At 26.9% G+C, this 22635-nt stretch overlaps 2 protein-coding genes across 3 annotated transcripts in view; one reads left to right on the forward strand and one right to left on the reverse strand.

Moving 5' to 3' along the window:
* Window positions 1–954: 954 nt before the first annotated feature.
* Rab19 (RAS oncogene family member Rab19) lies at window positions 955–7979 on the reverse strand. Its single transcript, XM_016058478.4, has 3 exons — window positions 7693–7979; window positions 6641–6824; window positions 955–4184 (listed from the first exon to the last, which is right to left on the reverse strand). Exons 1-3 carry the CDS (start codon window positions 7867–7869, stop codon window positions 3922–3924), a joined length of 624 nt encoding a protein of 207 aa, XP_015913964.1. The 5' UTR covers window positions 7870–7979; the 3' UTR covers window positions 955–3921.
* A 72-nt stretch (window positions 7980–8051) lies between these two features.
* Window positions 8052–22635, forward strand: part of LOC107444361 (oxysterol-binding protein-related protein 1) — a 65283-nt gene continuing 50699 nt past the window's right edge. Inside the window, exons 1-9 of one of the 2 annotated variants that reach the window (XM_016058475.5) lie at window positions 8052–8290; window positions 9517–9673; window positions 11882–11955; window positions 13641–13715; window positions 16021–16132; window positions 16209–16294; window positions 17475–17619; window positions 17711–17823; window positions 19825–19898. In XM_016058475.5, the coding sequence (XP_015913961.2) occupies window positions 9520–9673; window positions 11882–11955; window positions 13641–13715; window positions 16021–16132; window positions 16209–16294; window positions 17475–17619; window positions 17711–17823; window positions 19825–19898 (833 nt within the window). In that variant the 5' untranslated portion in view covers window positions 8052–8290; window positions 9517–9519. The remainder of the gene's footprint in view (window positions 8291–9516; window positions 9674–11881; window positions 11956–13640; window positions 13716–16020; window positions 16133–16208; window positions 16295–17474; window positions 17620–17710; window positions 17824–19824; window positions 19899–22635) is intronic. The other variant, XM_043047983.3, reaches the window with a different exon arrangement.

Below are 22635 nucleotides of genomic sequence, written 5' to 3' on the forward strand. Positions count from 1 at the left end.
TATAGTAACCAAAAAAACTGTCACAAGTCATTGCATATTTTGGCATAGGGAGTTAAAAAAAAAAACATTTTACATTTGTAATTTATTATCAGTCCCTCAAATCTCGATAAGCTTTAAACTTTATTGATATGTATGAGAAACCGCCTAATCTAAACACTTCTTCAAGTTCAATTATAATAATTCGCTAAGCATTTATAATTAGTTAAGCATTTCTGGAAAAATAGGAAGAAATGTATTAGTATAGAAGTGTTTCCATTATTTTGTCCACCCCCTGTATGTAATTATAACTGTTTAAATTGGCAATGATTTTAATATATATTGAATTAAATTTTGCATAATTTTAAAAAAAATCAATATAAATGTTATGATTTACATTGAATTCCATATCTCTCTATATATTTTTTTTATCACAAGCGTCAGCTTATAAGACTATTTAAAGTAAAAAAAGCACTTAAAATTGCAAACATTTTTGAAGGAATTAAGAAAAAAAAAAAAAGCTTGTGTGAAATTGATAAATAGAAATGGCTTTTCTGCACAACCAATTTCAACTCTGCTATTGCATTTCTGTGGGCAGCAGAGTGGCTCACATATTTTTTGCTAAAAGTTTAATAGTCACAAGTTTAACATTTTTTTTATGGTTATTAACTATTTAACATAGCTAGACAACTAACACTACAAGTTTAACAGTTATTAATTTCTATTTAATAAACGCAAGTTAATTTTTTTTCACTCTATCATACTCCCTGAGCAATTTTCAACAAACCTTCATAATTTCAAGTTTCTAAATGATAAAACAAAATGTCTGAATGTAAAAACTCAAAATATTTAAAGATATTAAAAAAACTTTTTTTCACAAACTTTCAATTTCAAAAACAGTAAAATAGCATTTGCTTTAAGTAAAAAGAAAAACAAGATCACTTTGTTTAAATTCTGTTAAATGAATATGAGAATACATAGCCATAAAAATTCATTACTTTATTCGCATATTAAATACAATATCAAATAATTACAGAAATTGTTATTCAAAATAAATGAAATGAAATCTGCCTAAAATATAATTTTAATGATTTCTTGCTTACTAAAACATAAATAACAATAAAAAAGACACAATAACAAAGAGACTAATTTATCACTAGAAACTAAAACAGTCCATATTACTAATGAATATCACAGTAATTATTGCAAACTCATCACAAGTCTTTACTTCATGCAAAATTCAGCACAGTTCAAGAGAAAAAAAAAAATTCACAAAATTAAACACAAAGCTAGGGTGTATATGATTAAAATTAATGAGTAATTGTAAGTTTTTAAAAAGCAAACATGTTTTTTTTTTAAACAGAAGTAATTTTTTTTAAAAAAAAATAAATAAAATGGAAATAATTTTGGAAAAGTTTGCATAAAAATAGATGGAAACGAACAAAGTTTGTTAGAGAATTGCCGCTGCATAACTTAATTAACAGAATTACATTGTGAAAAATTTAATTATTAAAACAAATGTGAATTTAGTAGATGTATATTTACAGAATTTCATGGTAATTAAGTATTATTAATTTAATTGAAACTTTAAAATAAAGTGAAGTGAGGCTTAGTAAAATCCGTTCTAAAAATCAAAGCCAATTCGATGGATTTAAATAATTGATTTAAAATAATAATTATACTCAAAAGTACTGTGTTGATATGTGATTATAAGTTTTAAAAAAATTAAAAATTTTTGTTAATTCCAAACTAATGTGGACACAACTTTAAAGCTTAAACATTTACATTAATTTTGAATAAAACAAATTATTTTATTTATTTTTACAACTATAAAGAGAAACTTGATAAAAAAACTACTTTTAATATAATTTTTGGTGGTAGAGATAAGTTAGAATTACTCAATTATTCGAGAAAATCAATTACCAACTTAATAATCTATTTCTTTTAAAATTTATTCATGTCTTTGGCCAGGTAAAGTTTCAATGCCCTTAATAGAAAAGAAAAAAAAAACACTTAAGTTTTAGTTAAAACTAACAGAATTTTTTTAAAATTAAACTTCTCTTGCAGTTTTTTACACCACACGAAAAAAATAGGCATTTAAAAATTTTATTATAGGCAAATAATATAAATTTCTGCATAAATAAATATATAAATTTGTTCATACAATTATAAAGCAGCTTATGTATAATGTCACTTTAGTTCACACAAAACAAAAATAAATAGCAAGCTCAAATTTTCTAATAAAAAAGTATTTGCTACACACTCTACATTAAGTTACATAATAATAACATATGAACCAAGATAAATATAATTCTAACAAGTTAACATTCATAGATATATACATAAGGTAATATGAGAAAAATCAAAAGTAATTTGAAGTTATATATACTTAATTTGCATATAGAGCTGTCAAACATTTCATATTAAAACTGATCAAATTTATTTCTTTTTTAATAACTTTGAATTAGTTGATATTTTGTTATAAGGAAATGTTGATCTTTATAATATTTCCTTTTATTGTCAAGATCAATATTACTTTAAGGTATATCAAGCTTATTATAACATACATAATACTAATTCTCTTAACCATGACCTCATCTAAACAATAGTAAAGGTTTCATTGAATATAAATTATTTTTAAGGATAAAAACATATTTTTTATATAATAATAAGTTAATAAATGGGAAATCATTACATTTTTAGGACGCAGTGACCTCTACTTAACATTTTACTTAATACTACATTTTTAATATTCCATCAAATACTTACTGCAAAACACAATTTTCTTATGGCCCAAATAACTGAGGTTTATTAAAATATCATTTTTACTAAAAGTAAAGAACAGTTATTCTGGCAGGGGAAAAAATCACAACTCTGTACAAATTTACTTTGAGACATGCATTTAAAAATTGAAGACGAAGTAACTTGGACATACTTATATACTATAAAAGAAAGTGAAACTTGATTACAGCATATAAAGTTTTAAATAAAGCTTGTTAATTAATAAAAAAATAAATAAAAAATAATGGATCTTTTTAAAAAAATTTAATTTTGAGAAGAAGCAATTGTTTGTATTTGTAATTCATCCTAACTATTTCGATATATGCATAAAATAAGTTTTATTACAGCACAAAAGATTTTTAAAAATAATTAAATAGTCAAACACAGAGTTCAACAATGATTTCAAAAGATAAAAAGCTTTTAATTTTTTCTCAAATACATTTAAACCAATTTCAATTCTAAAGCAGCAGAAATCTTGATGTAAATATTACTATTTATAGAAAATAGGTTTTTTAAAAGCATAAATAATGCAGTTGCATCAAATCAGCTGCTGTTTGTCCTATCCAGTTAGCCTAAGATATATACTATAACACACAATGTTAAGATATATTTTTAGAAAAACTTTATACAATTCACAGTAGTTGGCAGGTATAAGCTTTTAATATTTTCATCATATCTAAATAAGCTAGAACAAGATAACTTAATGAAATGCTGTTTCCTAAATAAATGAATTTCATAATACCTAGTTTTTTTAATTTCTGATCTCTCACAGATTTAACTCTCAAATAAAATAATTTACTAAAAAATCTAGTGAAATTTAAGAAAAATGAAATTAAATAAAAACACCAAATAAAATATTCTTAAATACATTCTTTTTAAAAATAAATATAACTTATCCGACCAAGTCTTTAACAAATGTGATATGCCACCTCACCTGTTCATTGACTATTCATGAACCAATGGTTTTTATTTCGGTTAACATATCAGGTTCAGTTGCAATAAAGAGAAACTCATTAATTGCAACTAAACCTGATGTGCAATAGACAATTGGTCGGTTAACAACAGTAAACGAAAAAATTTGTTCTTTGAAAAAAAATAAACAGTTCTGTATCTTAACATATACTAAAAGAAAACATCTAATTAGAATCATACAATTGAAGGTTGTCATGAACAACATGAACTACGTGGGCCAGTGATATTGCTGCTATTGATAGAAGATAAATTATCATTATGCTGAGATTGTAAGGGGAAACCATTATTGCAACGTTTCATAAGTTCAAGAGCTAAAGTGACAAAAGCTTTTTCTACATTTGTATCTTCTCGAGCACTTGTTTCAAGCACTGCTACCAGCTCTGGAATCTGCTCTTTTAACGCTAAAGCTTCTTCAAAAGGCACTTCTCTTTCAGATTCAAGATCACACTTATTACCTGCACAAAATAAACAATTTATTATTTATAATAAAATAAACATCTCCACATCAACATATAGGTAAAGAATAGTGCTTGGTACTTCATAATTTTGGAGACTAATTAATGGTGTAACCAAGCAGCACAGGCCATTTCCTTATTCTCTTATTAAAGAGTCCCCTCTAAAGCATGGATCCCCAATATTTGCCAAAAAAGGGACATTTGTTATGGCCTTTTGATAACTTTCCAGCACAGCTGTTTGAATTTTGTTTTTTATACTTGTAACATTGTAATAAATAGAAATTTATAATAGTTTTTTTTCAATACTTTTAAAGATAGATTATTTTTCTGTAGATGGCATCACTATGGTAAAGTTTAAATTCAATCATGATAATGATATTTTTTGTGTGGAAATTTTGAATTAGTCGTTTAAAATGGGATTTTTGGGGTGAAATCTGGGTAACTAAATTTATTAATATTTATTGAGGATGGTATTATAACTTCTATAGGGTATTAGTGGGTTTATGACTGTTTTTTCTCAGGGATCTTTTTTTTTTTTTGGTTCTGACGTCCGCCGGATGACCCTGGATTTGGTAAACAGGTCAATGTAGATTCTTTCGCCTTGCTGAAGAGAGAATAAAAGAGAAGTGAAGAGTGTGGCTGAGGGAGTAACCCGGAGGATACGGAGCTTGTCCGCAGGAAGGGTGGTCCGTGACAGAACCTCGAAGATGGTGGATCGTGAACTTTAGGAAAGCTAAACTGAAGTCTCTAGCGGGAAGAGAGACCGTGATTAGCCGAAGGCCGATATCTTCGAGACGGTGGGCCAAGTCCGAACGTATCTATGCTGGAAGTCCGGTGTTCCCCTTCTACATCCCTAAGCCTAATGAAGTTAGAATAGCTGGAGAAATTTTGAGATCCTAGCCGAGGAGTTTGCCCACGAGCTCATCTACCATTCCGGTGGGCGTTTCCAGAGGGCGAACAGTAAATTCTTTTGGGTACTTATAAAACTTTAAATTTTATTTCGTTAACATTTTAGAGGAATCATTTACCGTAAATTCTGAACTGTTTATGTTGTGTTTTTTGGGTAGGAGAACAATGAGTATTTAAGTGTTATTTATAGACATCACAAACCAAGTCTTAAGTGTTTTTAGTAATGTTAAATGCAGTTTTTATTTCTTAAATGTTTTTTTTAACTGTATGAATTGAAGTTTATGCTTGAGTGTTTTAAGGTTGCATGTTGTTTTAATTAATGTATAAAGGGAAGTGTTTATTCCCATGCTAGCATTTGGAAATGTGTGGAATTATGTTTTTTGAAGATTTAGAGTTGCAATAAAAATGAGTTTTAAATGTTAAGAGTTTCCTGTAATTCATTCGATACTTGCCTACTGTATAACCTGGGTAACCGTTACTAAAGTTAAATTTAGAGATCACAGCTAGAGGGGTAACGGTACAACATTAGACAAAAATAAATTATATAAATATGGAAAATTATAATTTAATTATAGTTTATGCAATAGAAAATTATAGTTCATATGAATAAATAAAAAAATTATTTATATTAAAAAATATGGAGTAGCAAAAAATTTCAGAATTTGTAATTTTTTTTAATCACAGCATTGGGCAAACGTAAAAAAAAACTGCTTGCCACATTAGACACTGTTATTGTACAAAAAATAAGATGGTTTTTCTGTCTTAAACATTTTTCATCAATTTTAGAATTCGAAAGACATAGGTTGCGTGTTTTTTTTAAGTGTTTAAAGCATACTTTTTTATTTAATGTTTTAAACATGCTTAAAACAAGCGCTTATGACAAAGTACTTTAAATGTAACAACCCGGACATAATTTAGAAATGTAGGGGCTTTAGGCACACAATTGCCAAGGGCCCCCTGGTTGTATTTGTACTTGTTTTTATTTATAAAATGCTTCAAAATTATTTGTAACATAAGTAAATTATAATATGTAAGTAAATTTAAGCTATTATTTATGAAATTTTTCGTTATCTCATACCTTTAAAAGAGAATTAATGAGAAAAACACAAAAAGAAATCATTTGTAAAATTTAGGGGGCCCAGGTCAGATCCTCTCTGGCCTCACAGTAAATCAAGCACAGGTAACAGCCTGGTTTTAAAAATATTGTATTTTTTATTTGCAAGTAAATCTAGAATTTTATTAACACAATTGTAAGCAACCAACAGATGATCATTAAGCTCAAGCAGAACTGTGGGCTAACTATCAAATCATTGTATTTGTTTCACCTGAAACCAGTGTAACAACTGAACACAAAATTTTATTTACTTAACAGAGAACACACCTTTTTTGCAATCAAATATACAGAATACATTCAAATTAAAATTTTCAAGCTATACCATAATAGCTGTATTATAGCAGTAACCCTACAGGCTGCCACACAGATGATGGTGAAATACAACTAATTTTTTCAATTAATTATTTTCTAAGAAAACTAAATGTTAACTTACCAATTAAAACTAATGGTACATCTGATTCAGTATAATTTCTTAACTCATCTACCCATTGAGGAAGATGGAGAAAACTTGTATGTTTTGTGATATCATATGCCATGATGACTCCATGAGCGCTTCTATAGTAACTCTGTGTAATGGTACGGAAACGTTCCTGGCCAGCTGTATCCCATATTTGAAGCTGAAAAAAATGATATCAATTACAATTTTTTTCATTAAGCAATATTTAAAATACACAATACTAACAATGCAGAATATATTTCATGAAGAAAATTAAAGCAAAACATATCTTTCATGATATGAATAACAATTTAAATAAAACAATTAAAAGCAAATTTCTGTATTGTAATCTGCAGCAAAATATTAACAAAGTTTGGTAACTTCCAGGCAGTGGCCTGCCAGAAACTACAAAAAAAAAGGAGAAAAAAATCACCAAAATGGTTTAACTTGAAGGGTATATAACTCAGAGACGCTCTCCGGTAAACCTCTTTTTTTTTTAAAAAAAAATTGCAAGTTCAAAATTCATTTAGCACCTTGGTAATTGTAGTTGGCATGACAGATCGCAATATGGAAAAACCCATAAAATACCTTTTGGGTTTATTAAATGTTCTGAAGTTTCTCAAAATTATTAAGGGAGCACATGAACCCTCGACGCTACACTTATGTTTGAAGCATAGTTGTTTAGTGATTTTAAACTGTATGAATCTCAATCATTTAAAAGATTAGCTCTTTTTAACAAGAGAAATTTAAAAGCATCGTATATATTATTATAAAAACTCATAATAACTCTCATATACTCATAATAACTCTCGTGTACATTATTATAAAAAAGTAGAGCCATTATTTAAAAATAAAGAAAATATTCCAGCTAAATGAATGTTATGATTTATATTACATAACATTATAAAAATTACAGTTACATACAATACAGAAATCTACTTTTGATTTTTCAAAGGCGCCATTATAATTGTTTCAATTTATACATAACAATTTCAAATAAATTAGAAAAGAAAGTTTTAAAATTTTAGGTTATGCACATTGCAACTAACCTTAACGCGTTTCTTATTGACTGCAAGAGTTCTCATTGCGAAGTCAACACCTATAGTATTACCATGACGCTCTACGTAAGTACCAGATTTAAATCTTTGAACAACACATGTTTTTCCAACACCACAATCACCAATCATAACAATCTTAAACAAATAATCATACGCCTCGTCGTCCATCTTCTTCTAAACCATGAATAAATTATAACTTTAGCAGACAGAAAGACCTAAATTCAATATCAATAAAAAACAAAAACTACAGACAGTATTCAGTAGTGACAGTGGCAGTTAAGGGAGTAAACTTGTCAAATAAAATATATGTGATGCCAGATTCAAATAGTCTGCAAGTTATTTTAAATCTCGTGATTGGACAGGAAGCGGATTTCTGATTGTGAGGATGTGCGGGTCAGCTGTTTCCGCCCTATATAAACAAACACAATGTGATTTTCAATTTTTCTTGTTTAGAAAGGTGTTTTGCATAAATTCATGTCTACCTCAGCGACTCTAAGTAAATTCCATAAAGTTTATTTTTAAATATTTATTGAAAAATCATTCCTAATTTTATTTAGTTCAATTGACTTTAAGCCAAGTATTATATTTTGTAAGTGCCACTGTTAATTTTATTTATAGTTATTTTTAAATTAAAAAAAGCGAACAGTCTTTATTATTTTATTTCCTCTGAAGCCTTTATGTTCTAACTATCATTTCTTTATTCTTTGATAGATACGAATACATTATTGTGTCAAACACATCAATTTGCATTCAAATAAAGCATATTATAACAGAATCTTTATTTATTTTTGCCCTAATATTTTCCCCTCTGCAGAAGATCAAAATTGTGATGGCATGTTTTCGGATCATCCTCATTGATGTTTCCCAGACCGTCGCCAATAGCCCATTGTGCAGCTCCCGTGCGACGTAAATGAACTACAACAACAACATTGCCCTAATATTTTTTTGCCGATTTTTGTAACTTGTGTTTATTTTCACTAAATTTTAAATTATTGAATAAAAATTATAACTTATTAATATATTTAAAAATAAATCGTATTAAACAAGAATTCAATGTGTAAGAAATTAAGTAGAGTGTTTTATTAACATTCATTTTTTTAAAAAATTGATTCAAGAATGCACATTTAAATCATTTCAATGCACATTTAAGTAATTGTTAGTATTCCCAGGTTAAAATAATAGTTATCTTCTTTATAAACATTATATATTGTACACCTATTTATTGAACAATACCTACTGTGTACCTATTTAATGAACTTAACCTATTATTGTGCGATTTGCTTCTTATAGCTCAAGTTCAGTATTATCTGAATAAAATAAAAGTAAAAATTTTCCTTGTTGAAATACTAAACCAATTATACACCTATATATTGAATGCTACCTATTGCGCTATTTATTGAATGTTATCCTATGTACATCTATTTATTGAACATTACCAGTCATACATCTACTTATTGAACATTACCAGTCATACATCTACTTATTGGAGGTTACTTATTGTACATCTATTTATTGAACGTTATCCATCTTATGTCTATTTATTGAATGTTATCCATCTTGCATCTATTTATTAAACATTACCTATAATACATCCTTTTATTTAGCATTATCTATAGAACACCTATTTAATCTACATCTATTTATTGTGCGTCTATTTATTATAAAATATTACCTATTTGTTTTCATACGCTAACTTATCACTATTTATCAAACCTGTTTTAAAACATTTATATCATATTTTAATCTACCAATTATAGAATTATTTATTCATAAAAATATGTTATTATGTTAGCAAAAAATTACATGTGTATCTAGGATATGTCTGAGGATGACAAATCAGAATCTTTGCGGTCCTGCAAGTCACCTGAAGAAAAATTATTGTTTGCTTCAAGGACTGGAGACTTACCTCTAGCTGTCTTGCTTTTGGACCAGTTTCATAAAAATGAAATAGATTTAGATATCAATTGTAAAGGTATATGGATTTTAAAGTTCTTATTTTTTATAATAAAAAAGAATCCTAAACTAAAACAGTTTTAAAGCATTTTCTAAATTCATCAGTACTTCTGAAAAATGTAAACTTATACCATCAATTAAATAATAATCAAAGTAAATTTTTTTTTTTTTAGTACCTAGTTCTTCTCCATGTTTTCCGAGCAAATAAATTCAGCTATTTTATTTTTTTAAAAGAATAGCTGTCACCAAAATAAAAAAATTAAATAAAGAAACAGTTGATTGTAATTGCACCTAACGACTTCGCTTTTACTATTTTAACACCTATGCCAACAAAATAGAAAAGTACAAATAATTTTTTTCCATTAAATTATTAGACTCCTTGTTGCTTAAAAATCATATATCATATATCAAATATATTCAAATATATATATTTGTATATATATGTATACATATTTATATATAATATTACATACATACATTTATATTTTCTTAAAGTTTTAGTGTTCTAATTAGAATTTAGCTATTAAGAATTTTCAAAAGTCAATGCAGCATAAGTTGCTGAATGTTTGAATTATTGCTTAAGAAATATAGTGGGAAAAAATATCAAAATAAAACAGATGTCACTAAAATTAAATGTATTTAACATTACAGTGTTTTCATCATAGAAAAAAAATGGGTGAGAATTTCTCACCCTTTCTCAAAAACAGGGTGAGATTTCAGAAAGTTAAGTGAGATTTCTAAAAACTGAAAAAATACAAATAGACTTGAAAAAAAATTTTCTTTCATTATAATACATTTTTAACGTCTTCTATTTTTTAAAGCATTGAATATTCTTGCTGCATCATCATAGAAGATTTTGCCTTTACTAGGTATTTGTCCATCTTACATTAGTGCATAAAAAATTTGAACGTCTTACATGAAAAAACCTTACCTGCGGTAAACACGTGGTTCCAGAGAAATGTGTTCTGAAAGGGGTTCCGTGGTTCGGAGGGGTTGTGTTCTGTTGTTTGAAAAAGTTCTGAACAATACTGGTAAATAGGGAATCTAGATAACGGGGCAAATGTTGAAAATAATGAAAGATCCAGGAAGAAAAGTGAAATGGATTTTATTCTAATTGGCGTAATTCGAAGCTTTTTCCAAAATGCGAGAAATTCGCGAATTTTGAAATTGATTTATAGAATGCGCGAATTTCTCGCGGTAATCATTTTCTAATGCGAGAAAAGAAAAAAATATGCGAGATTCTCGCGTTCTCGCGCTGTAGTGAAAACACTGCATTATAGCATCTCAATTCAAGATTAATTGTCTGTCCTTTATGCTTATTTACAGACTCCTTGGAAATAAAAAAGTCTCCAAGGAGTACTTGGAACTACTTAGATTTCTAAATTAGTCCTTAGAAACTCCTTAGATTATTGTGTTGCATAGATGAACTTACTAAGTACGCTGATGAATTTGCTGTCCAAACAGGGAAAATAAGTGATATGACTTAGCTGTCAAAATCTAACAGTTTAAGAAAAACTTTAAAAGAAAAAAAAATGAATTGTAAAAGTTAGAAGAAAAAAATAGCAGCAAATAATTTTAATTTTACATGTTACACGCAAACTTAGTCAATAATTTACTCTTATTATTATTATTTTTTTTTTTGTATAAAATTCCTTGGATTTTTCTTATGTATTCAAATTTAAAAATATAAGATTGGTAGGTTTTTATGTTAATCTTTAACATTTGTACTGTTATTAAAATATTAGATTTATTAAAATATTTGAAACTGGAAAATTTATTTATGTGTAAAAGTGATAACTTTATTTTTCTTGGTGAAGTTTGACAAAGTCAAAATTTATTTCAAAAGGGCTAGAAAAAAATATGCAAACTATACATTTTTGTGAGTTCCGTATAATAACTGCTTTTTAATTTTTTAAAAAAAAAACTGTCTTATTATCTTTTACACAAAGGTTTTTAATTTTTGCTAAGTTTTTAAAATTTTGGATACTCCTTGGATTTCTTCTTCTGATTTCTGTATTTCTTTTTTGTATATTTATATTGAGAAGATTGTTATTAAGTTTTTTTTTTACAAGAAAGTCATTTAAAATTTAAACTAATATGTTGATATTTTAAATGTCTTGCATTAGATGTCTAAAAAAAAGTTATTATAGCTTTTTAATTTAGAATAAGTTAATCCTTTAAATAACTTAAATATGTATATTTTCAAAATAATATGTATTCAATTAAGGAAATCATGACTGGAGGCCACTGCATCTTGCCTGTTATTTTGGACATGACAAAATTGTAGAAAGTCTTATTAAAGTAAGTTTGTTATTTTCCATACTTAATTCCCAATGTAATTTTATTTATACTTTACTCCCCTTATCAAGTGGACTTATTTGGAAAAATACTGTATTTAAGCTGAAATTGAAATTTTAGTATTTAAAAAAAGGGGGGAGGTTCTACTGTGGAAATGGAGAATCTCCAGTACAGTGCAGAACCTCTTATCCGGAAATCGGAAAACCAGATAACTGGAATGAAATTCGGAACCGGAAATTAATTTTCTTCCATTAAAAAAATTTTTTTTTCTTGCAAGAATTTGAGCCCATTTTGTTATTTAGAGCGTACAGCGTATCGAGTTGACGAAAGAACTGATTTAGAGGACGGATCAAAAGCCGTTTGTAGACGAATCTCACATAAGCACAAATAGCTTATATATGTTATTCATGTTAATAATAACATTAATAACATATATAAGCCTGTATATAATTTTTATTTCATAATTTCTTTCCTTATTTAAACTTAAGTGTATTATTATTTATCATTTTTTATTATTTCTAAAACTATTTCAAAATTATTTTTTGTTTCGTTTTATAAACATTAAAAAAAACGGCATTTTGTAGCGATTCAAAAAACCGGAAAAATCAGTATTATTATTTATCATTTTTTATTATTTCTAAAACTATTTCAAAATTATTTTTTAGTTTCGTTTTATAAACATTAAAAAAAAAACGGCATTTTGTAGCGATTCAAAAAACCGGAAAAATCAGTATTATTATTTATCATTTTTTATTATTTCTAAAACTATTTCAAAATTATTTTTTAGTTTCGTTTTATAAACATTAAAAAAAACGGCATTTTGTAGCGATTCAAAAAACCGGAAAAATCATTATTATTATTTCTAAAACTATTTCAAAATTATTTTTTAGTTTCGTTTTATAAACATTAAAAAAAAAACGGCATTTTGTAGCGATTCAGAAAACCGGAAAAATCAGTTATCCGGAATCGCGATGGTCTTGATCGTTCCGGATAATCGGTTCTCTACTGTATTTGTATCAAGCAAAATTTCCAAGTGATTTAAATGACAATTGTATTCTAATTTATTGAATTAAAATGGTTGATATGATTTAAATAAACAAATTTTTCCTATTTACTGTGGCTTTGAATAATTCCACTCTCAGCTGATAGCTTTGAAAATTTTGAAGAGAATTCGGCCATGTCATTCAGTTTTTTTCTTGGTGACATTACTATTCATTAGTTTTATATGCACACTACGATTGGAAGTTTTTGGTTATCTCTAAATCTAAGTGTCATAACAAAATCTACTAATTAAATATCAACTATCAATCTGTCTCTATTATGTATCAAAGTCAAATATGCCTTAATACCTTCATTGGTGTAAACCAAATTCAATAAAAATATTAGATTGCACTCTGCTGTAGATAGTAGCAATTCAGTTATACCAATGTTATTGAGTTTTTTATTAACATTAAAACACACATTAAAAACAAAATTATGCAATTGCAAAATTATGCAAATAAAAAATTATTGAAACTGCAAAATTTATTAGTTATAAAGCATCTTATAATTGTTTTCATTTTGTATGTGACATTTCTTGTGTAATTATTACTCTTGTGTGCTTACTATCCATTCTGTGTAAATGTTTTTTTTCTCATTTTTTTGTGAAATCTTTTTTAATTTTTTTTTATTTTGTTAATTTTGCATAGCATGGAGCAGATGTCAATGTTTTAAATGATACTGGTGACACTCCTCTACATAAAGCTGCATATACAGGTCGAGAGGTAATAAATTGAATCTTATCTTTTGAATACAAAGCAGATGCTTATTTTTTGTTGCTATAGAGATCATAAAAAAGCACTTGTTGTCTGTAACTTAAACAATGGCGAACTGGTTAATTATACATATATCAGGGTGCTTAGTGTTTTCAAAAAATGCTTTTTTCATTGGGTGTTTTTGAAAAGTGCTTCATTTTCTTTTTTTCAAAATGAGATTTTTTCTTAACTATGTGGATTTTCGCTATGAATTAAGCAAAAAGACAGTTCACATTGTTCTATTCAACATTCTCAAAATGATTTGAACCCCAATCTATTTTGCCGTATTGTTAGTCTGTAGCGAATAAAATGCCATTCATTTTACATTATTTAAACTTTCATGATTTTTGACAATTGTCAAAAACAATGCCAAAAGTTTTTTTTTTTTTGTTGACATGACTGTTAAAACAAGATAAAAACCGTCAATAGTCAAAAACTTTCCAACCCTGCCTAGTTATGATACTTTTTTAAAATGCTTAAAAATATTTTTTAAGTGCTTGAAAGGTGCTTATTTTTTGTTGAATAACTTGGCTATGCACCCTGTATATATTTCAGTAATTGTTTCAGAAGGGTTTTGACACTCACACTTCACACACATAGCACAAGAATTAAAAATGAAACAGTATCAGGGTATGCACATTTTTAGGCGAATATTTATGCAATATTCAGACATGAAAATCTACTTTTTGCTATTTCACCTAAAAAATTAATTATTATTATGGAAAAACTATTGGGAAGCTATGATTTATGGTGTGTGATAAAGATAAATCGCCAGACTCTTTGATGTAGTCAAAAAAGGAAATGTGCCAATATTATCCAATATGTGTTCAAACTCACAGGTGTGCCATAATTCCAGTATTTATAATTGCATTACAGCAACATGTCATTTCCTGTACTTCATTTCTTCTCAGACATTTGTGATGTAAGATTGTGTTTAATTAGCATGTTTGAAATCACCTGCTCGAACCATTAAGAATGAGTCCTAGAACTTAAAGATCCGATAATTAGATCAAAAGTTATTCTGGGTAGGTCCGTTTTTTATTTTGTGCACTGTAAGCGATGTATTCTTGTAAGCGATGCTGAACACATTGCCACAATCACACTGTTGGTCACAAAATTGTGGTAACTCGACCTCCGTAACACCCGATTCCATAACAGGCTATTGCAGAATGCTTTTTTCCATATATATTCTTCACACATTAAGAACACACTTCTTAGTTCAATGAAGCATCTTTTTTATATCAATGATTTTTTCTTTGACTTGTTGTTCTCATGTTATTCACGTTTTTTATTATTATCAATTTCAATGAAATTTTATTCCTAATAATTTAGGACATATATTTTCATTTGGCAATTCAATTGAAAACAATCTGCATGTTCATCCTAATACAGGGTGCATAGCGCTTTTAAAAAGTGCTTAAAGGTGCTTATTTTTGACTTACGTTTTTTAAGAACCCTTAAGGTGCCTTTTTTTTTATTTGGGGTTTGTAAAAAGTTTTTAATTTTCTATCTTTTTAAAAAGAGATTTTTTCTTTGCCGTACGATTGTTGTTCTAAATTACAAAATATTCATTATTTTCACAATTTTCTCTGCAATGTTTATCAGAAACTAGTTATATTATCATGATAATGACAAGTTTTTTAAAATGTTTTTGAATTCTATTGATTTTATGTTTATAAATTAAGTACTTTAAACGATCGGAAAAATAATTTTTGTTACTGCGCAGATCCTAACTATGATTTTTTTGGAAGGTGATTAATTTGAGTTCTTGAAAAATACTTAGAAGGTGCTTATTTTTTGATTGGAAAACTGGCTATGCACCCTGTAATAAATTGAAAAAGTCACATGTTACAATATGTGGTCAAAGGGTAACGATAACGTCTAATAATTATAGTTTTTGAATATTAGAAATAAGTTCATAAAATGGCAATTAGTCAAAATTCATTACATAATTCTCAAAATTTTTATTTGTTTTGGTCTAATAAAATGTCACTGTTTATATTTTTACCACTATTTTCACTGAAATTTGATTTTTCAAGATTCAGTTTTATCTAACCACAAAACTGATTTTTTTTTTTTTTTTTGTCATTTTCTTGTCTGCATGTTTCTTGTTTAACCTTTGATCAAGGTTTTCATTACAATTCCTTCATCAATTTTAGAATTTGAACTAACTTTGTGTTCATGTAATAAAAAGATTTTTTAGAATATTTTAATTTATGTTGCATAGTTTTCTTCCATTGTTCTATCACTTAGTTTTTTTAAAACTATTTTTTAGGAATTAGTATTATTGTTGCTATCAAAAAATGCAGATGTATTTATTAGGAATAGTGAAGGTCAAACTCCTCGAAGCATTTGTGATAATGATGAAATAATTAAACTCCTTAAAGGTATATTTTAGTGTTTATATCTTTGTGCTTATGATTATGAATTGGTGCTCATGTTTAATTCTGATCTATTATCCAGGTGCTGAAAATGCTGATATTGAAAGGAAAAACTCAATGTTACTGCAAGCAGCTCGTGAGGGTGATAGAGATACCATTGAAAATCTAGTAAGAATGCTTATTCAAACCGTAGTACTAGATAAATTTTTTTTTGTTATAAATTCTTTATAATTTTTGTGTAATAATGTACCATTTGAAGATCTAGTAAGAATGCTTATTCAAACTGTAGTGCTAGATAAAAAAAAAATTTTATAATTTCTTTCTAGTTTTTGTTTAATAATGTATCATTTTCAGTATTGCCTAAAACATGAAAAATAGTGAGGAATGAAAATTTCACAGTCATTTCTGTTACGGATTTTTTTTCATGTGCATGTCCTATTTAAAAGATTTGATTAGTCACTTTATTTCACTTTTATTCTACCAATGATAACTAATTAAAAGAAAAATCTGTCTTTCAGAAATAAATGTATCAGCATAATATATACTCTCAACAAATCAAATAATAAATGGAAAAATAAAGGCATGCTTAGAAATTCTCAGAGAAATTTAGGAGATTTCTTAATTTGGTCATAAAATTTCTAGTTAAAAGGAAGAAAAACATTTATGAATAATTTTTGTGAATTAACGTAAAAGTGACTTTGATTGAAAAAGTTTGTTTTTATTTTAAACAGAATCAAAATCGTTAAACATTTTAGTTTTAAAAGAATAATAAGGAAAAAAGGCTCAATAAACTGTGAAGGTGGGAAATAGATCAACTAAGTTAATTTGTACAAATTATCTGGTTTAAATATTATGATATGCATTCAGTAGCATTCCTTTTGATTATTTAGCAGTGAACTGTATGAGCTTGATTTATTTTTTTCTCAATATGATAAAAAATATTGAATTGATTGAAGTGAAAATAAAACAAAATTATGAAGTTATCTTAAAAATATGCAGCGGTTTATTTTTAAATGTTATTTGTTCTGTATATAGAAAAAAATTAATTCTTTTGTTTTTATATAAACTTGATTGGATTTGAAGAAGTTATCTCGTATGAGTAACTTTCGAAAAATTTGATAATGGTTTTAAAGCAAAATATATTGCAAGAAATTCAGTATTTGTTACATTAGGGAATCTGCTTGTCAACTGTTATTTAAATTTCTATTTAATCTGTTCAATTTTTATTTAAATGGATAACTAATGATTTGCTCTTTAGATTAAAATGCATGAAGTCGGAAAGTTTTATTAGTTTTAGTTTAGGATAAAAAATAATTGTCATTTTAAAGAATTTTTTTTTGTATTTTAGCTCAAAAGTGATAATCCACCTGATATCAATTGTGTTGATTCTCTCGGGAATTCTGCATTACACTGTGCTGCATACAGAGGGAAAAAAGAAGTAGCTGTTCTGTTACTACAAAATGGAATTAACACATCTCTTAAAAATTTAAGAGGCTCGTATAAATATTGTGTTTTAAAATAATTGTATAGTTTTATATTTCTCTTTTGTTTTTGTTACTTATTTTATTTGTTTTCAACTTTTAGGCCAATTAGCTATTGACTTAGCTCTTAATATGCAAATGAAGCAAATTCTTGGAGTACAACCTGTTAAACACTTTCAAAAAACTGCTTCCAGATTTGAAGGACTACTGTTGAGAGTAAGTCTTATTTCATTTGTCTAACTATCTTGTTGAACTCTAGATTTTTCTGACATTTAAACTGGTAGCTTTCTTATTTTAAAAAAACTGCTTTTCCTTTTGTTAGCTTATATGAAAATGGCGTATTGCAAAAGATTTACTATACAATTTTTCTCGCGAAACTATTAGGTGGAGTGTTAATAGAGTTCAGTAAACATTGCGGGTGTTTAAATAAATTTTGATAGTATTCTGTATTTTAAAGTACATATATCTGTTGAAATATTTTTGTTGTTGTTGCCAGTCTTATAATTTATAAAAGTTTGATTTCCTAACCTTGAATAGGTAATGATGTTCAAGTTTGGTAGAGTATTACCAATTCTGTTTTTTCTTCTACGTTCAGTACAATACAAATAGATTTTTTTTATATAAAAAAGCTTTATGTGAGATATTAATATTACTATTTGGTATTATTTTTATGTTGATGAATTCTTTTTATAAAGCTTAATCAGGTATATTTTATTTTTGAAATATAAGATATTAGTTTTTGTCAACAAATTTTAACCTAAATTTTATTTCTAACTGAAGCTTTTAACTTTTATTTCTAACTCTATTAAATGAAGTGTGCGGTTTGTCACAATACAAAATATATTTAAGTATTACACAAACTATGCTAAAAGATTTTCATATATGCTAGTTAATCACACATTGCACAGTTTATCCTTACCTTCAATTGCATGAAATTTTTATTTGTTTTATGAATTACAGTTTGTTATTCTTTGTTGTTGCTCAGTTTTTTTTTTCTTCGGTAATGTGATTTCTCTCACTTTATTGTCTTATTTTTACTGTTTAATAGAAAATTTTAAATGAAAACATTCTATTCTTATGATGCATAGATACCATTAAAATTCCCCAAATAGTTGCCGAAAATTAAAAAGTATGAAATATTATTAAAATAGGCATGTAAAGTTTATGAATATATTAATATAACTTAATAAGTTATGGTGTGTTTTGTTTGCTGCAAATAGGAGTTAAAACTTACTTTTAACACCAGGGGTGCAAAATATGTTGGATCACAGAAACAATATTTAATTGAGAGAAATTTCAGTCTAATTAAAAGAAGCACAAGGAAGTGTATATTTAATTCTTTAATTCAATTGCATGAATCTACAACAAGGCAGACATGAAATGAGATAAAACCCTTATGTAGATGTAGTATGAAATATTTTGCTGCATCATAAAATCTAATTTTAATGCTTGTTTTTTTTTGTGAAAATTTTCTGAAACAAAGGGTTATTCAGCACTGAGGTTACAAACTTGAAGGGAGCTTAAGACAAATTATAGGAATGGAACATGTTAATTTTATATTTTCTAATAATTATTGTTTAAAACTACATTCAAATAGGCTCAGAAATGCTGTGTTATCCTTAATTACAATTTTGGCAAGCTCAGCAAGTTAGTTGCCAATCAAAAAACTATAATTAAACAATTAAATCTGTACTGATTTGAATGCAATTTTTGTTAACAATTATTAGAAAATATAGAATTAATCTGAAATTAAGACGATTTCGATAAATTAAAGCACCTCTTCAAATGTTCACAAACAGCCAGTCAATAGCAGGTAGTCATCTCTGGTGATGAACAATGACATTTCCTATCATGGGTTGACATGCAGTTCTCAATCCTTATTATTTGTCCTAACTACCAAGTTGTAACCATTGTGCTAAATCATCATGTAATGTGTTGCGTATTTGGATTCCTTTTCTATCAAGCCACTAGAATAATTTTTTGCATACTTTTCCCTTCTCAAAAAACTCCATCCATTAAGTTGCAGATAAAATAGCTGTTGTACTAAGAAGCTCTATGTATGGTAAAAATACTATAATTCAAATTTTTTTTTAAACACTGATTTGTTTGTTGTAAACAAAAAAAAATTTTTTTTTTTGTTAAATACTATGTCTCACATTTTGCTTGCGTTAATCATATTTTCGTGTATTTGAAATGCTCAATGTTACTTTATTTCAGAAAAGTCGATTTTTAGGATGGAAAGATGTGTATACAGTATTAGAGAAAGGTGTAATGTCATTTTTTAATTCTCGGTAAGAAACTGTGATTTATAACTATTTTTACAATGAAAGTTAAGCTTTGAAATGGTTTATTATTTGTATCTATCTAACTGTGAGTTATTTTTATGAATTTATTAAAACAAAAATTATATTTATTTACTATTTTATTATAAGTCATATTGTACTAAAACTTAATTTTTTTTTTTTTGATTATTACTGAAATATATTCTAATACCTTCAAATAAGTTAAATATAGTATGTAATTTCCATAAGCATGTACTTTAGTGTATTACACTGTTTAAAAGTGTTAATTCTTGTTACGAAGAATTAACTAATTCATATAAAATATCAATAAGGGTGGGATTGCTTCCTCATTTTCCATGTCAACCTGTAAAGAATTAAATGAACACAGATTTTCTATTTATTAGTTAGCTAACTAATTTGATTTTTTTTAAAACTTATTTCTTGAAATGTATGTTATGAAACTCATGAAATAGTATTTTAGTGAAGAAAAAAAAAATCTATTTCAAACTCTTACTTGCAAACTCATAAACAAGGAATTGGGATTCATATAATTGTCCACGAGTTAATATGGAGATGGGGAAAGTAGAAATTGACTGCAGAACGTACTTAATTTGATCAAATGTTTTATGATATTTATCTAAAATATTGAAGTAATGTTTAATTAAATATCCATTCTTATTAGCAAATGTATTTTAAATTCTTATTAGCACTTCATATTAGCAAGTATATTTTAAATTTAGACCTTAAGGATTTTTTCTCCTAATTTTGAACTACACCTAATTGCAAACTATATTATAGGAAAATAAACCTTTATTTTACATGCTGTCATGTTAAAAATATGAGAGTTTAATATTATGCAACAAAAAATTATAATTAATTGGGAGTTTTTGAGCAATGATAGTTTAAGTCATTAAATTAAACATAGTGTACAGATTGAAAATTTTGCATTTGAAATTGTAGTTTCATCTGATCACAGCTGTTATAAGACTGCCCTCTATTAATTCTAAATTTTAACTACCTCAGCTTCTAGTTATACACATATCATGTCAGGTATTTTTTTTTTCTATCTATTCAAAATATACATCTCCTGAGTTAGTAGTTTAAGTAATATTAAAATTCTAGTTATAAAGGCAGTAAAATAGGATAGGAATAGGAATCTATTACCAATTGTACCAATAGCCTTTGCAATGAATATCTAGAACTAGTGACAAATGTTTGTGTAGCATTGAGACCATAATCGATATCACAGACTGTTTATCACAGCTGTTATAAGACTGCCCTCTATTAATTCTAAATTTTAACTACCTCAGCTTCTAGTTATACACATATTATGTCAGGTATTTTTTTTTTCTATCTATTCAAAATATACATCTCCTGAGTTAGTAGTTTAAGTAATATTAAAATTCTAGTTATAAAGGCAGTAAAATAGGATAGGAATAGGAATCTATTACCAATTGTACCAATAGCCTTTGCAATGAATATCTAGAACTAGTGACAAATGTTTGTGTAGCATTGAGACCATAATCGATATCACAGACTGTATATCACAGCTGTTATAAGACTGCCCTCTATTAATTCTAAATTTTAACTACCTCAGCTTCTAGTTATACACATATCATGTCAGGTATTTTTTTTTCTATCTATTCAAAATATACATCTCCTGAGTTAGTAGTTTAAGTAATATTAAAACTCTAGTTATAAAGGCAGTAAAATAGGATAGGAATGGGAATCTATTACCAATTGTACCAATAGCCTTTGCAATGAATATCTAGAACTAGTGACAAATGTTTGTGTAGCATTGAGACCATAATCGATATCACAGGCTGTATATGAAAAATAAGATGCCAAACTATATTATTGAAGGGTTGAGGTAATAGAGTGGCTAATCAATTAACTGTATAAATTTCCATTAAATAGCAGTGACACAACTTCTTATTTACTACATGAAAATCATGTTTTTCATCAAAAATGCCTTGCTGAACAATTTGATAATGTGGCTTTTTACGTTGCCTAAAGTCTTTCAATCGCAATGAAGTTAGTGCATTTTTTTTCTAACTCACCTGTCGAAAAATTATATAAAAGCAATACTATTTAATTGCTTATCATAATTTTATTGACTAAGTTGAATAAAGGGTTGCTGAAGTTAAAGAAGTGATACCGATGAAGACGAAACTTAACAAAACCAATTAGGGCAAACATTAGGGGAATTCCTCAAAGCTTTTAAAACAATTAGAAACTTTTCATGTTCACACAATTTTTCAGAAAATAAACAACAATCTGTGACAAATATTAAAAATTTATTGTTTGCATTGTGGAAAAAGAGAACCAAAATATACAAATATTTTAAATAAGTGAATAAATTTATTTATCCTTTTGCATCGTAAATAATTTTGCAGGATGTACATAATATTTCAACAAAATTTTTTTTTTTACTTATTGTAAATTTTTAATTTTTATTAATTTTTAATAGCTATTTGATATTTTGAGTTAACCTGCATTCGTTTTTCTGTATCGATTGTTCATAATGAATAGTCCCTTGAAAAACAATTGATCGAGGTTCTACTGTATATAGTATATATATTAGTAATATAAAATTGTTACTATTTTAATTTATGATATTGACATATTTAAAACATTTTCAACATTATTTTTTTACATTTTTTTCAAACTGTAATATTGACTATATAAATAATTTACCATTGAAATCCTTATAATGTTTTGAGAAATTTGCTAATGTATTTTGTAA

This window comes from Parasteatoda tepidariorum, chromosome 2 (genome assembly GCF_982258835.1).
Source record: "Parasteatoda tepidariorum strain Cologne lab strain chromosome 2, Ptep-v5.0, whole genome shotgun sequence".
Taxonomy (NCBI): domain Eukaryota; kingdom Metazoa; phylum Arthropoda; class Arachnida; order Araneae; family Theridiidae; genus Parasteatoda; species Parasteatoda tepidariorum.